Below are 17404 nucleotides of genomic sequence, written 5' to 3'. Positions count from 1 at the left end.
GCAGTGCATTTTGGCATCATTGCAGGGTTTGGGGCATGATTATCATTTTGGCAGCTTGCACAGTTGGCAGAGTAGCTGAATTATTTTTTGCTATCTCGCTCCCTCGTCGCATATGTGTGCGCATGTGACAGCGAATGAAAGATTCCTTCAGGGCAGAGCCTACCGAGTCTGCTCTCATCTTCCACTCCCCTACACTTTTCTGTCTGTTTGTTGCGTCCTTTTCTCACTTCTCTCACTGCTCGTCAGAGCCGCCCAATGCTGGATATTCAACATGGCAGCGAGTTAGGGAACACCTCTCGCAGAGCTAGCCAGAGCAAGACATGAGGAAGTCAAATCAGTGGCAGTTTTATCTTGAAAAATGGCTGCTGTCTACAGTCTACTGTGGTCCAATCTGACTTGTACACTTTCTTCATGGTGTGTGTCCTTTTCCCTAACACCTCTCTCTTTTCCTCAAATTTCAGAAGTATACCTTCTGGCATGACCTTTGGCCCAAACACTAACCGTTTAGTGGCCATCTTTGACTTGAGTGATCATGTGATCGTAAGATGAGAGCCAAAGCATTACACATGGCATTTTTTTTTACTTTACCGCAGCTTTTTCCAAACTTTAGTTCGGGACCCAAAAGGAGTCATGGCTTTAATTTTGTTGGGTCACTGATTATCAGAATAAAATGATTGGATTTTATTCACTGTGAAGCAGACACAGGGGAGGAGCCGCAGGCGGAATATGTTTATTTTAATTGGAAAAAATACTTTATTTATTTATTAGTATGATTATCATCAGCATCTAAATTGTCCATATTATTGTGAGTTTTTTTGTTTCTAAGTGTCCTGCAATTGTTTGGCAACCAGTCCAGGCGATGCCCTGCCTCTCAACCAAAGGCAGTTGTGATGTCGCTGGCGTCGGACAGAATCCTCGTATCTCCAAAATTACCACTTTTCAGAAGACCACAAAAACATGCCATTTGTTCAACCATTAGCAGCGCATCAGCAAACAGAGCAAGCCATTTTCAACACTTCCAAATTGTCAATGATTTGTAGAAATGACACGCACGCGTGTGGGCTGACCAATACTATAAATCAGTGGGGAAAAAAAAAAAACTTGTGGCTTACGAGGGTCTGGCCTGCAATCGGCGATCTGCTCCAGCTCCCTTGTGACCCTAATGAGAATAAGCAGTGTGGAAAGTTGACGGACAGATAATAAAAATGGATTTACAGTAGCGATTTGGAAAATATATCATCTTGTATTGAATAAATGTTGTCCAATTGTAATACTAAATAGATAATTTATTTGGATTTCTGGACCAAAAAATGTTGAATTAGACACATTTTAGTAGTTGTAGTTCGCACTTGTGTAGAGCTACACTGCAGAGCCTCTCTAAATAAGGTATAAATAGATAAGGTTAAAAAAAAACAACCTCAGTATGCAGGAGGCCAAGTATTTATTGGACCTCATTAGATTATGTGACTGTAAATAATGTTTTGCCAGTGAGTGCGTAATTACCTATTTTGATGTGGTACGCGGATGTTGGTTGATTTCATTTGAAGTCTTTTATTGTCTTTGCATGGCTACTAGCCGTACATGCTGTTAACTTGCATTACCGACCCCGTTGATCTGCAACCGTGTGCAGGAGATGAATCATCGGATAGACTGAGGCCGCATCGACTTTAATCCATCATATCTGTCCTGCAGTGATGAGAAGTGAAGCCACATTTCCAAGTCATCTTTTTTTGTCTCATTTCCCTCTGTGCCGTGTGACAGCAGTCAATGTGTTTTTGTCACTTGTCATTGTGACTTTTGAGCCCGAGAGCAGCAGGTGCCAAATGAAAGAGGCTTTATCATCTTACAGGGTTGACTGAGAAAATTGAAAATTGGTAGGAGGTGCTGCATATTTCAGCTAATGCTTTGATTGCGGAGTTACACATAAATCATGGGATCTATTCATTACCTCTGGCGAGAGGGCTGTGCTCTTTTTCATATTTATTTATCACACCGAGACCTATCGCTTTGTCTGTGCAGTTGTATATATTATCGCTCTGACAGAGAAAGGCCGACCGGTGTGCAGCTGATTACTTTTGCTAATTGACCGAAGAATTCAGGGAGAGCCCAGTGGTCTAAGTTCACTAGTAATTCGCAAACAAACCACATCAAATCATAGCTCATAAAAGGGGTCATGATGGTTCTTAGTGTGTCCTGTCTTTTCACAAATCAAGAACAAATGGGTCAGACATGAATGTCCAGTGCTGAACACATCTATTAGACCACTAAATTAACAGAATAATTGGATTTGGTTTGTCTTCTGTAATGATGAATAAACAATGCAGGAGCTCTTTCTCCCAATGTACAGAACAACTCCAGTTCGCTATTTACATAATTCCCAAATGTTATGTATCTTGTGTTGTTCCGGCTACCAAAATATGGTGCAGCACAGATCATTGGGGATATATGCCTTCAAATGTCCGTCATGGAGTGTGAGCTACAGAATTTCCCTCAAGTGTCTCAGTTATGTGGACCCACAAGGAAGGAGGTGACGCCGGGGATGAGATCGCCGCACGTCCAATGGCCAAGAGTAACCCTGGTTAGCGCAGGAGCTAGCTCGGCCAATCAATGTTGATCAATGAAATTTCAGTGATACTGAAATAGAATCTACAAACGAAATGCAGCTTTTGGTACTAATAGTACAAAATAAGTTCAGCTGGAAAAAAACTCAAGTTACATTTTTTAAAAAAGTATGTAAATTGGAGTCCAAAAATGGGTCCGTAAGCAGTGATGAACGGTAATTTTGCGACGCAAAGCGCAGCTAGATAACAACGACGGAATGACGATTACAGTTTGGTTCAGCTTGAAATAATGACGGGCTGATGATGACGGACCACCGGGTGGCCCGGCCGCTGGCGAAGGACGGCACAGCAAAATTTCCTGACACGCCCACCTCTGCAAAAAAAAAAAAAAGACACTATTTAAATGCACTAGATGAGGCACGGGAGACTCAGCATCTGTTTTTGCCTTGCATTGCAAGTGTCTCTTCAGACGTTCTATAGCTTCTATAGCTTGACTCCAGGGAGGCAAGTTGCCTGTAGGCGACTGCCCGCTGGCACTGCACCTCTTTTTGCATCTACGACTATATTTGGTGTGTAGTCAAGCATAGTAGAACATTCACTCTTCATGGTGTTAAGTCAGAAGTGCAACACATGCGTACAAGAATCAGATCTCCTTTGGTGCAGTACTGAAGTCTTCAAAGTAAATATTACTTACTGCTCTGGGAGTAATTCAGGCATATAATGAAGGTATCTTCATTCGTCAGTCAATACTGGGTAGCTCTACACTATAGAGTCATTTAATAAATGAGTTGCAAAAGTAAGAGGATATTGATTTCTATAATTGTATTTAATAGTATTTACGTCATTGTAGTTACCAGGCACTGCATTTTAGAGATGTTCCTAATCATTTGTTCAACTTATTTATCTACATGAGAGCAGCAAGAGTTGTACACCACAGTAAACAACTATAATTTATTTCCTCAATTACTACCCACCAGAGCTGGGCATTTTACTAAAGATTTGCGGTCCATTTATCACCCACAGCCAGGGTACCCTTCCGCTGTCCGTGTATCCGCCATTATGTCCGGCCAGACCAAATAGTAATCGCCTATCGGTCGCTCCGTCTATCATTTTAAACGCGCTTCTGTCGACCGTTGCACAGGCATAGTCTGCCCTCTAGTGGTTCAACACATGTAATGCCATGAATTATGCCAGAGGACCCCATTTCAATGACTGACAGAAACACACCTAGCCTGTCTTGTGTGTGTAATCCGGGATGAGGTATTGGGCATAAAAGGAAAGGTGGATAGCAGTTTTGTTTTGTTAACTAACCTTATCCCTTTTGCATGTGAAGTAAGTCCTTGTGTGGGATATCTTTAGTCCGTAAAAACGCCAGCGCTGACGTATACTTACACTTTCCTCCAAAACAATAACCTTGCAATATTTTGCAATAATTATTTTATTGTGAAATAATGCAATAAAAACAGAAAACTTATTGCGTTATAAAGTAAACGTTTGGCAATAAAATGCAATGGTATTGCGTTATAAAGCAATGTAAAATATTGTCGCGATGTCCCCTGGCGGGCTCTGGTCTAGTGACCTACGTGGTTGTGTTGGCAGCTAAATGCTATCTTGGTTAAAGTTGTAAACAATTCAATCCACTCACGATACTCCCAGTCGGTAATTGGATGTGCATAGGAAATTGGCCAGCTAATGAGCTTTAAATAATGTTTATGATTGCACAGATGCTTTAAAAAAAAAAAGTTTTTTTTGGGGGGGGGCAGATTGACGGAATGTAAGGACTGGACTGCTTTAAAAGAATGAGGACGGACTGGGTCGGAGGACCATTATTTTTATGGATAAGGATGGAGGGAAGATGACGGAAGGGGAAAGTGCCCATCCCTGACTTAAATATATGTATCACAAAACCACTCTCAACGTTTGCAAATCTTAAAGCACCAACACAATGGCTATTATTTTTACATCATTCTGCCAACTGTCTGTCCATTCTGACCCAGAAGTAAACTGTTTTAGATAATTAGTTCACTTTCCAATTTGCTTAGTAATATGGCTTGTGTTAATTGTTTGATACAAAATACTATTCTTGCGAAGGAAGTGTAAAGCAAGGCTTTTATTTGATTTTGAAACTGTGATGTCATTTTCAGTCGACAGCAAGTGGCAAAATGGCCGCCCCACGAGGTGGACAAAAATGGGTGGATTTTACTGCTTAACTCATATTCCACAAACGCAATATTAATCAGAATTCCATGTTTGGACTAGTTTTCTTGTCAAGAAAAGTTGGGGGTTGCTTCCGCTTTAAGACTGAAGAGCGTGCGCGCGTGCGTGTGTTCGCGTGCTCGTGTAATTATTCCACCTTTTTGATGTCTTCCTCTGAAAGCACATGCACGGGTATAATAGACTGAATAGTTGACCCTTATGTTACTCGAGAGAACGTGTGCGGACGTGTGCGCGCGTGTGTGTGTGTGCGTGTGCACAAGCGCGCGCATGAATGCGCACTTGTGCTCCTGGCAGGTAGGCTGTACACTTCCCCTGTCATGGCCAATCATTGTCAAGAAGATCCGCAGCTCCTACTCACACACTCACACACACACTCGCACTTTGACGAAGCAATTTCAATTGTTCGCACTCTTTCACTCAAAGTGATTTTGCCGTTGGTCCATTCCTCAGTCTTTGCCTCTTTTTTTTTTTTTAATCATTTTGTGTGAATGACAAACAGAACCCGATTAATGAATGAGGCATTTCACTGGCAATGACACAAAGAAAAGACAAAGCCAAGAGACACCAAACGAACACCGACTTTAACAGCATGCTAGGGCACAAGTGTTCTTCACTCATTTCAAATTGAGTGCAATTCATTGTTATTTTTTTTTTAATCTAACAAAATTCTGATGCATTAAACCCCCTATTTCAGGGGCGGGCAACTACGGTCCTCGAGGGCCGCTGGCCTTCCTGTTTTAGATGTCTCCAACTTCCAATACTCCTGATTCAAATGATCAGGATTGTTATCAGGCTTCGGCAGAGCTTGCTGACGAGCTGATCATTTGAATCAGGCGTGTTGGAGGAGGGAGACATCTATGACAGGATGGATAATGGCCCTCGAGGACTGGAGTTGCCCACCCCTGCTCTATTTCATTCATATCTTAATTGGAAAAAGGCAGTGTGGGTGTTTAAATACACAATTTGAGTTTGAGAGTGCTGCCCTTTTTGCCAAAGTCTTATTAGGTGGTTATACTTCCATCCCATTTTTATAAAGGGGGGTACAGTGTGCATTCATGTATTATTGCCTCATACTGAGTCATGCAAGGCCATTTTGATGAGCATTTAGTAAAAATCCACTCAACCCTGTTGTTCTTGTGTATCCATCTTGCTTTTGAGCAATTAAGAAGGTCACCATTCAATTAATTCTACTTGTCAAATATTTTTACTGTCAAAGCCTGCATGCAGTGTCTATTTGTGACTTGCAAATTGTTTTCGAACGTTCCGCCGTTCAATTTCTGGGCTCTGAAACACCCTACAATACCACAAGATGGCGGCAAAGCTTGTATAAAAGTAGTGCTTTGACAACCTGTGGTATCTTGTTGCGCAGAAACTACGTTGAAGTGGAGGATGATGAGACAGGCCAATGCCCTGAGTCATTTCCCCTGACTAATATAAAAGCAGTGCTTTGGCATAATTTTGTGTGAGTACTGGTGCTTTTTTTTTTTTTTCTTAATTCCCACACTCCTATAATTGTGCTGCCATCGTTGTCTAATAAGTTTTTTATGATAAATGATAAAACTCCAAAATGAAGTTTGTTTGTGGGAAACACAGAATGTTCAAAATTGTTGAATGTTCAGTAAGGACGTTCAGTGATTGTCACGTAATCCATGAATGACCTAGAAGTCAATCAACAGCCATGGCTCACCTTTGTGACACTCTCTGAAGTTGAAATGATGGCGGGTGAAGGGTTGGACTCGAAGCAGGTAATTACCAAATTTCTCCTGAATGTGTCCCCGAACCCGCGGAGGAAGGGGGCCCCATTCGCTGCGGCCTAGCAGTTCAGCGTAAGGAGTCAAGGAGTAAATGCGGTGCACGGAACAAATAGTTGAGGGTAACCCAAGTGTACTACTTTCACACGATCAACTTCCCAAGACTTTATCATGTTCACACAGCACGAACTTTGCTTCTTTTCAAAGACAGACAGTTCCATTGTGCTGTGTGACTTGTACATGATGACATGTTGATTGCGGAAGTGCACTGTTTTCCAAATGAGATAAAAGTCATCATCTGCAAGCGTTTATGGAAAGAAGGGAAGCACTATGTTGAACAAACAAGCCATGAAAGATACAACATAAAGGGATGTGGTATTGTTTAGTTTTGATTGAGTCTAATTTTGCAATATGTTTCGTTGCAATTTTCATTTGTGCAGAAGTGGATTGCATCATACTGATGAGTGTTTCCAATGTTTGGACCATTTGATTGATATTCATTATAACGCATATACTGGATATACAGTCCCTAAAACGTTTTAGGCTACAGTTAAAATTGTTTTTGCAATGCCATATTGATCATGAAATCTAGAAAAGTTAGTGCACCAGATTTCTACCAAGAAGGAACTATTAATTAATGTAAAAACCATTCACAGAGCTTCATATTTGGGGTTGTTTGTCCATCTTTTTGTTAGTTAGCAGCCTACTTCCTGGTTAATGGAAGTGATCAGACGGGAGGTTGCAATATGATTCCAATCGTTTCCCAACCTTCTCTACCATGCCTTCATGCACTGTGGAAGGATTCTTGCAGAATTATTTCTCTGCAGCTCTGCGGCCATCGTGATGTGAAGTATTTTAGTAATGTTAGAAAACCACTTTTTGTTTCTTGACTTGTAAATGTCTTCAAATCCAAGCTACTTTTGTTTTCTCTGCTTTACTTTTGAATGTCTTTAGCTGTTTTGTTTGTAAATACTTTGAGGTGCTGTGCCTTTGTGCGAAGCACATTGAGTTGTCTTGTGTATAAAATATGCTACATAAATAAATCTGCCTTGCCTTGATGACCCCCAGAGCATGGCAAAGAGAAAAAAAATAGAGGCAGAGCCACGTCTGGTGAGTAGGGAGCTTCAAGCTCCATGGTGGGGTGATGCTCTTTTCAGCCAGGAACTGTCAAATGCTAAGGGCCGTAAGTTGTCCTGCCACAACGCTCGCCTCTCCTCACACACAAACAAAGCAAATGGGCCCAGGATCTCTTTACAGACATACTGGTTGATTATCTGGCCCTGGTGTAAAAACTTGTAACCTGTAGTAATAATGTGACCAGTGAGTGTACATGTGGTCTCAATGTAAGAATCAAGCCCTAATGACACCCTTGACTCAACTATGAATATACATTCTGGGCATATATGAAACAGCGAGACCACGGTGTGTGTGAATGTGTGTGGTGTGTGTGTGTGTGTGTGCCTGTGAAGCGGCAAAATCATTTAAATTGGGAAAAGAACGCCGGAATGTGTGATTCTGATCCCTACCAAATTTCTCTGTCGGAAAAAGACCCCGACCAGCCGCCTTGCAATTTCACAGTGATTGGAGAATGAGTGAAAAAAAGAGGGAGGGGGGGGGGTTTGGGTACTGCGAAAAGAGGTGGTGGGGGGCTAAATGAAATATGGAGACAGATAGAGGTTAGCGGCAGACACAGCCTCGGAAACAGACTTACTACAGTATGTACATTGTAATATAGGGTTAGTTTTGTCTGTAGGGTCTTCCATCTTCAATATAATGTTGCCTGCACTTACATGAACGTTATCATCGTCTGGCATGGACACATTTGTAACTGAGTGGTTATTGTCTGTGGTAAGTGAAATACCATTGGCGTGCATTGTCACAGCGCTGGTGTATCTGGCTGACCAATGCGATTACTGGCAGAGGTTTATGTCACCCCCGCATATGGTATCAACTCAGCAGGTTTGGAGCACCGACTGAGCAAGTGCTAGAAATAGTATCTGGTAGTTCCTGGTTTTGCTATTACAGAAAGTTCAATACACTGAGTATAAGAGCAATGGCGAGCAGAGTTACAGAAACAAACACTGAGATTAAAAAAAGATTATTTTCGCAAAACCTTGTTGAGGTTTGTGGCATGACCCGAGGAAGAAATCATCACATTTATGTATTTCCGAATGCCAATTATATGAGGCAAAAGGTTATGTTTAACTCATTCACTACCATTGACGTATTTATTTGTCTTTTCACAGTCCAGCCATTCAATCCCAGGATCTTATTTATATATTTTTTTTAATATTTTTTTCAAATGTTAGGAGAAAAGAGGTTCTGAAAATGTCTGGCAGTGAATGAGTTAATCACTGTTTATTGTTTTTTTTTTTTTGCATGTTTACACAACAATATATATGTTTGATTCCGCAAAATCATCTACTACCATCTAGTTTGAACACATGAAACTATTTTATGCATTTTTGTTGTTTTCATTTAGTTTTAGCTTTGTGCTGGCATCTGCAATTAACCTTTATGCAAAAGTCTCATGTTTTAATCAAGTCCCAAGTTACTATGGAAAAAATAAATCAAGTCAAGTCATCACTTGGGTGAAGCAAGTCATAAGTCAAGTTCTACAATCTTGTTTAGTCACAATATTCGTTACAGTTCTTACGTTTTTCACAAATCACTGCTAGTGATCTCTCCCCACTTCTGTTCATTTTTTTACCCACTATTTTCCATCTTAAAGTGTTGAACATTTCTTGGGAATAAATTATTAACTCTGTCGGACACTTGAACTTGTCTTATAATTGTCGGAAAACTCAGCCTCCTCGCTGTACGGAACTGCCATCTCAAAACTGAAATTGTTTGGATGTTTTTCAGACAATAATAATGAACATGAGCACATCTGGGACTGCGGCAGAAAGGTTTTTCACTTTTTATATCACATTAACCTGGCATTTCAACGGGAGTGCAAAGACCTTTTATTTCCCCTGTAACTACCATGACGAAATATCAGGTTTAATATGAAAAGCAGAGCTGGGCATTTTACTAAAAAATTGCACTCAGTTTAGCGCCTTCCACCTACTTGTTTTAAAAAATCAATTTCTTTTTCCTCCTTCTCGCTTCATTTTCAGTTTTCACCCTCATGCTCACACTCTCGTGCAGACTCTGCACTCTGTATTGTCTAATTTTATTTAGTAAATATCACATCCACTAATACAGGCCCCTGTGCATCTCCGGAAATCAGTTGTCATCAGTATCATCATCAGAATAATTGCCCCCTCCCACCCCCCCACCCCCCAACTCAAATGGCTCTCTGTGTATTTAAAAATGGGGATGTGTGCTCTGCCACAAAATGTTTGTCATGCCATTGTTTGAACAGCACTGTTTTAATTAGGACATTGCCTGTGCGTGCGCGCGTGTCCAAACCGCATGAACTTCTGTGCATGTTGCAATAGTGCCCCCACATGGAAGACTGCAGGAGGGCATGCTTTCTGAAATCCTACAACACACACTCATATTCTCTTTCACACCCACGCACACACACACACACACGCACACCCTCTCCAATGACACGGTGTTATATTTGGAAACACAATTTCATGCTATCAGTCCTGGCAAACTATTCCATTTAGATAGCTGCCGTCTGTCTGTATACATACGTGTGTGCGTGTGCTTGTCCGTGTGTGCTCCCCCCGCGTGCATCTGTTTGTATGCTTCCGTGTACCGCCTGTGTTTCTTAGAGTTTAGTCCCTTTTCAAGTTTTTTTTTTAGGTCATTTATTTTGAAAATAGTCGTCATGGTAACGTTTGATTCCAAGTCATTTTGTTGATTAAAAATGTGCAAATTAATTAAAAAGTCAGGAAAATGATCCCGCAGCAGATGATCAGTGAAACATCAAACTGATTCAGATCTCTGGGGTTCATGCACACACACGCGCGCATATTGCATCGTTTGCATTCTATGCAAGTCTGCTTTTCCTCGTCTTTTTGCGTTACGCACACAGTATACAAATCAACACATCTCACAGTGTTGATCACTGGGCTCCTCTCAGACCACGGGCAGACACACAAAACCTCGCTCGCCGTCACCTGCCATTTTGTCACTCTCTCACTCTCAAAGCATCTCCGACTAGCAGCGAAGCGCTATCACTCATCTTTTATTAGCAGCGTGCAGGAAACACACGAAGGTTCAATTCTGCGCCATTCTCATCCTTCTCTGTTGCTCTCTCTTCTCATCAGTTGTAATGAAGCACAAATCTCATCAGCCATCTTTTCATCAGTGAGACCTTCCCTTCTTCCTGCGCTTGAGCAGCAGCTTCTAAGTGGACCTTATATTGCACAGCTGCCTTCTTTTTCAACAGTCACTGACTGATGACCACAGTAAAGGCACGGGCTGTGCACTCAACAGCCACACTATTAGGAACACCTGCAAAGTCTAATGGGACTCAACAATCATAATGCTATGAATGATAATAAACAAAAGGATCGCTAACTATTATGGACTAATGAGCTTGTAAACTACACAACTTGATTTTGTAGTATACTGTCATTACCGGAGATGGGCATTCTGTCTCAGGGAGTCCGTCCCGGACAGACGCCCGTTTTGGGAACGGAGGACGAGAAGTTTGTTTTAAAAGGACGGACTAAGTAAGGAGGGAAGTGGGTTTTCGTCCGTCCCTGTAAACGTCGCTAACTGGGTCAAGTACTAACTGATGTGTTGTGTTGGTTTCTTTTAAAAATCAAACTAGAGGTACAAGGACAGAGCGGTCTGATTTTTTTTTTTACAGACCATTTCACTTATGTAGTACTGTCAGGTCATACTGACAGTTTCAATAATTATGATTAAAAATGTTTTTTTTTGTTTGTTTGTTTGGTTTTTTTTGCAAACTGCCCCTTGATTGGTCGATGGGCTCCTCCACATTTTTTTTTATGTAAATCAGTTTCATATTTTTTGTGTAATTCTGCTTGCTCTATCCGTCCTACTAATTTCTATTTAATGATTTCATAATGAATGATGTGTGTTGTTTCGCAGCATTCGGTCCTTCAAACCTGAGCATTATCATCTTCGAAAGAACCCACTTTCTGAAAAAGCTCTTGTATTGGATCCCATTAGATGTACTTAACGAAGAACCCCATGGATATTTTGTCTCACATATTCTCATACTTTCACCCTTCAAGTCAGCATGCCCTTTTGAAGGTGCTACTCCTGTGCGCTCATTTCCTGACAGCCAGCTGATGTTAAAGCCCAATATCACACTGTGCCGAAGGTGTGCGGTAAACTGTATTTGCATATGACAAGCTTGAATAGGTAAGTGGTCGTGACCCATTTCTTCCCGTCCTGTCATGTCCTTCGTCGAATGTAGAAGCGAGGTCATGACAAAGTGTAAAAAGGCATCTTTGTAGGTGTAGCAGAGCCCACGATGACACATTGGTGACAAAGTTATGCATCAACATCCTGACACGCTCCATGTATAAAACATGTCTGGTGATTGTGAGTGCGAGCCAAGCCATTGATCATGTGCACAGTCAGCCCTCCCTGCGGACAATGTGAACCCATGCAGTCTGCCTCCGCAACGCCTCGACTTGGCCCATCTTCAAAGTGGTGGTCAGGAAGCATGTGAGAGGGGATATTAAGAAATATTTCGCAAGGCACATGCAAAACATCACAATGTGATTTTCTTTTTCCTCAGACGATTGCATAACATGAAAGGAAATTGCGTTGGAAACCTTTTGACGTGAGTGTGGACTTGGATAGCTTGCAGTTTTAATTAAAACAGGACACATTTGGTATTCAAGTTTCAGTTCTATTCTGGTTGCTTGGAATCAAATCATGCTGTCCTGTGAGATGATTTTTTTTTTTTTTTTTTTAGCTGAATCATTTGGTTTTTTTCCTAATTTGAAACATCCCACACAAGCGTTATTTTCAATGTTCATATTTTCTAAATTATCACACCTGGTCAATTTTTTTTAATGACAGATTTTTCAACTCTCTAATTAATGTCACAGTATTTGCTGTGGTTAATTTCAAGAAATGAGCACCGGTTTGCCGATGTGTTTGTGAAATGATTTAAAACCTCCTTCGAGTTGGGGTGGGACTCTTCACTCCTCTTCCAGGTGCAACCCTGCTAGGGGTGGGGCTAGTAGCGGAGGGGGGCGGTTGGGTCATCGTTTGAGGCATTTCAATGGGCAGTTTGGGAGGGATAATTGTTTTAACTGTCACGGTTGGCTTAGCCTCGGGGATTTTCTCACCTTGGCGGTACACGCAGACCTAAAGAGAGATTTGGAGAAGAAATGTGAGCAAAAAAAATAAATGTCAATTTTCAAGCTGGCAGTTTCAAACAAGATAATATAATAATATATATCACAGCACTAAATCACAAAATATCTCATCATTAGGCTGGAATAGAAAAAAATCGGATAAATCCAGTGATTTGGGGTACAGCAACACTCACCACAATATCCACGGATTCCCCTCCATATTTGTTCTGGACAATCATGGAATATTTGCTGGAATCCTCCATGGAAATGCCTTTGATTGTAAGACTGGCAAACTTGCCTTGGTCGAGCAAGACCACGTACTGAAACATGGAAACAAATGTTGGAAGTGTCAATTTGGGATCTTTATTCTGCCCCTCAAATGAAAAACAAAATAAAGTTGAACTGTATTTCTGGTGATATTTGTGCACGGCGCGCATCAATAAACCATCGTCAGATATCAATATCGCCGCTATCTGAGTTCTCACTCATAGTGATTTTCAAACTTAGAAACATAACTGCTTTGGTCAACACGTAAGCACTTTCTGTATCCATCCTACTGTATAAATGTGTTTTCCTATTTGTTTTCCCCAGTACTTTGCTTCAAAAGCCTTGGTGGTATCTGTGTTGAGCCGAGGCACCCCTGAGGTTTGTCAGACGTTACCAAGGACATCACTTCTCGTTTTAGATGCATTGTTAGCAGGTGAGGGATTGAATAAAGACAAGGGCAAGCTTTCGAAACATATATTCCTCGCGGACCTTCTCCGCCGTTGCTTTAACTTAAATCTTCAAAGGCGTCAGGAGCCACTGGGATGCTGATAATGCAGAAAGAACCTTTCCCTGACTGACTGGGAACACTCATTAGATGTACAGTGTACTCGATGACTTAAGCAACGGTGGCTTTATTTTTGTTTGGTTTGAACAGGCTCGTATTGTCGACCTCACCGCCAGGTAGACGGTGGAGCCTGAAATGCATTCGGTTGTGATTTTAACATCTCATATTCTGGTCTTGAAATGATACCTTCATAACGTGCTTGAAGATATCAAAACAGGATTGAAACAGCCGAAAATGAAGCGCCAATAATAATAATAATAATAATAATAATAATATCTTCACAACAAAAGACAGCAGCCAACCGTTTGAATTATTTAACGGACCGACGCAAGGGAAAAGGAAGATGTTGCTTTCATGGTTGACAGGCCGTGCGTGGAAGTGGAATTTCTGCTCATTTATTTCTCCATGTATTAGTTTACCTGATCATCACGCTCGACCTCTACTCCATTCTTTAGCCAGGAGACTTGAGGTTTGGGGTCCCCGCACACTGTGCACGTTAAACTCAGCGTCTAGTGGCATACACATGAAGCTTTATTAACGTAATCCGACTAATACGCTAAGAGTGCATGCACACACAAATGCCACCGTCACGCTCACTCAAACGTTACCTTCTTTTCCATAATGGTGACGACGTCAGGCAGACCTCCAATCACTTTCCCGCGGTCTGCAAAAAAAAAAATAATAATATTGCCCATTTAGCAAACTTCATTATTGTTTAAAGGACATTACTTGAACAGAAAGAAAAGATGGACACTCACTCTTTTCAGCATAAGCTAAAGCCCTAAAGACAAAATCAGAAAGGTTTAGGCTCTTTGTTTTACTTCAAAAATGCCATCAAACAAAATTAAACAACAGCAAACTCGTCAAAAATATTCAACTTCCAACTGCTGTTCTAAAATCAGAAATGATCATTTTGAATATCAGCTGACACAATCGAATCAACATAGATGAGATCGTTCCTGTTTCGTTTTATTATGTCAAAGCACTACCCACGTCCAGGCAACAATCTTATACAATTTACGGATATCCAATTCAATATAGCAAAGTCAGGATTCAGAATACTGGCTACTGCACATGATTTTAGTCGGATCGACTGCTGATCCTAATTTTGTAAATGAATTTAAAACATCAACATCATCCTTATGTGGAAAAGGAGTCCTCGTGATTTTGAAAGACCTTTTTGTGCGGCAGAGGTCAAATGAGACGCTGATATCGTTGTCGCCACTGGCTGTAAGTTTCGACCAATGATCCAAAACGGCGACCGGGGATAACACAGATTGTTGTCATTCTAGAAAGGAGAAGTTGGTTCCATTTCGTCTCCCTTTATGGCCATTGGCCAAATTAAATGATCCACTACATGCTTGGGTCGGAAAAAGTACTCAGATGGATGGCCGCAGGATATATTAGTCAAATAGCCAAACCACAATTAGATTGTGCTTTTCTCCAATACTTAAATGGGAAGCTGTTTTTCTTTTGATAATAATTGGAAGAGGCCAATTAAAGCAGCAGGTTGGGTGAGAGGTCAGCCTCAGAACCAGATGGCTCGGGGAACTCTGCTCTCCTTGTCCCATCCTGACACTCAATAAGCAGCCAGCAGGGTGGCACTTGCTCCAGCGTGTAGGTAAAATGTCGCGCTTGAATGCCCCTCATTGAATGTTAATTAGAAAAGGGATTTGGGTGGTTTCCACTGTGCTTTCCGTGATTATTGTTTTGAGCACCATTTGATTCTTCCTAATGGATGTTCAAAATGCAGCGTGTACCTTGTGTGTCACAGTCAAGCTGTTGGACTTGGACTAGATTTTTTTTTTTGTTGTTTTTTTTTTTTGTCATTTTCAAATAGAGCTTGTTGATGAATCAAACCCAAATTGGTAAACCACAAGCTGTGGTTTATATTGTTATTATACTGATGCGAGAGTGTCACCTTGTCACAGAACATGTCGTCGCTGTCCTGTGAAAAACACTTATCTCCAATTTTGGAAACTTTTTTAATTTTCACTTTAATGCAATGTCTGTAATGCGTAAACATAAAAATACAAAAATGAAAAAAAAAAATGGAGATATGTGTTTTTAAGACCATGCAATGGTATGGATTTGAGGTTGAAGACTTACTTGAGTTTCTGGAACTCAGCGTATGCTTTGTCATAAACTGTCAAAGAAAGAACAAATGTTATCACTTAAAATGTACAAGTAAATGATATAATAAGTTACACTCAGCCCTTGTGTGTTCTTTCACAACAACTCTATCAACCCAAACATACTTTTTTCAAGAATATGTTCCCAGCAGGCCCACTAGTTGAAACACGGCATTCTGATTAATTTTGCGTTTGTGGAATATAAGTTAAGCAGCAAAATCCATCCGTTTTTAGCCATCTCAGGGGGCGGCCATTTTGCCATTTCTGTCGACTGAAAATGACATCACAACTACCCAGGTCTCAGGGAACGACCAATCACGGCTCAGCCTCAGAAAACAGGTCAGCCGTGATTGGTCATGACCTGAGCCCCGAGTAGTTGCGATGTCATTTTCAGTCGGCAGAAGTGAAAAAATGGCCGCCCCAGAGATGGCTAAAAACGAGTGGATTAACTCTTATTCCACAAACACAATATTCATCAGAATACCTTGTTTCAACCAGTGGGCTTGCATAGAACATATTCTTGAAATACACGTACACGCATGTTTGAGTTGACTTCCTCTTTAAATAATTTTGAGAGAGTTTTTCAAATTCACCGCCACAAATGTGTTGTGAGGCTGACACGTGACACAAAGTACTGACCTTCACCACTGAGGTCCAGCGTGCGCTTGTGTGAGTCTTCAGGGTCGGTGATCACGATGGAGTACTTCCCTTTGTCCCTCTCAGTTGGCTCGATGACCTTTTACATCAGTAAGTTCATTCAGCCACTTGTCAACACTAAGGCCATCATTTCATCCGTGCCCGGCACACAAATTATACACGCACGCCGATAACTCATGCTTATTTCATCAGAAAGGTAATTACAATTATGACACTCTCTGGCACAGGGTAAAAAAAAAAAAAAAAAGAAGATATCATTCTTTTCATTAACTTTAATGGACACGAAGATGTTTTTAATTCTTACTATTTAGTGATCTCTTCCAAATCACTTTCATTCTTTTTAGAGGTCGGCGTGCTATCACCTCTGCACTCATGCAAATGACTTTTGGATGCACCAAAATACAGAAAATGTAATACCTCCATTGTTGCCATAGCGGGCGTTCCTCCTATCACAATCTTGTCACTATGACAGAGTTTTTTGTCACTGTTGAGAGACACGGGCAGGGGGAGATTATTAGGCTGTGCACAAGTATGCAATTATTGTTTCTATGAGAATGTGTACTGCCTACTTTTGAGGTAATGGAAAACCATGTTTACACGGCAGCCTAATGTTACACTTAGGGAGACCAATTCCTCTTCCCCTTGCTATCCGTCACTGGCTCATGTGCATTCACAGAAGGCGCGAGCAGAGGTTACAAATCCCATCTCCGTAATTTGTGTTCTATGAATAATTAAATCACCTCAAAAGCCTGCGTTAACCCGTGTCACCCTGACTTCCTCCCTCTTTATTCTTTACCGTCCCCTCTAGCCGTCTGCCTGCATGTTGTCTTTACACCTGTTTGCGCATTTCACTCTTTAGGGCCCCGTGGAGTGCTTTTGAGTGCAGAAACGTCTGCGCTTCTTCATGGAAAATAACAGCTTGTGTTTTTTTTTGTTTTTTTTGTTACAAAACAGGCCAATTTTGCTCCAATAACATGGCCAATGAAAGCACTTGCAACAGCCGTCCCAA

The 17404-nt window shown here is 41.2% G+C and overlaps 1 protein-coding gene across 1 annotated transcript in view; it reads right to left on the bottom strand.

The window, feature by feature from the left end:
• Positions 1-12299: 12299 nt before the first annotated feature.
• myom2b (myomesin 2b) overlaps positions 12300-17404 on the bottom strand; it is a 41176-nt gene continuing 36071 nt past the window's right edge. The window contains exons 35-42 of the mRNA XM_086025023.1: positions 16813-16879; positions 16378-16474; positions 15716-15752; positions 14365-14387; positions 14215-14270; positions 14026-14115; positions 12969-13094; positions 12300-12784 (exon numbers count right to left, since the gene is read on the bottom strand). Of these exons, the coding sequence (XP_085881149.1) occupies positions 12584-12784; positions 12969-13094; positions 14026-14115; positions 14215-14270; positions 14365-14387; positions 15716-15752; positions 16378-16474; positions 16813-16879 (697 nt within the window). The 3' untranslated portion in view covers positions 12300-12583. The remainder of the gene's footprint in view (positions 12785-12968; positions 13095-14025; positions 14116-14214; positions 14271-14364; positions 14388-15715; positions 15753-16377; positions 16475-16812; positions 16880-17404) is intronic.

This window comes from Filicampus tigris, chromosome 3 (genome assembly GCF_054856515.1).
Source record: "Filicampus tigris isolate MCC_2025a chromosome 3, RoL_Ftig_1.0, whole genome shotgun sequence".
In the NCBI taxonomy this organism is placed as follows: domain Eukaryota; kingdom Metazoa; phylum Chordata; class Actinopteri; order Syngnathiformes; family Syngnathidae; genus Filicampus; species Filicampus tigris.
Note: the sequence above shows the minus strand (reverse complement) of the source record. Positions and strands in the feature narration are given on the sequence as shown.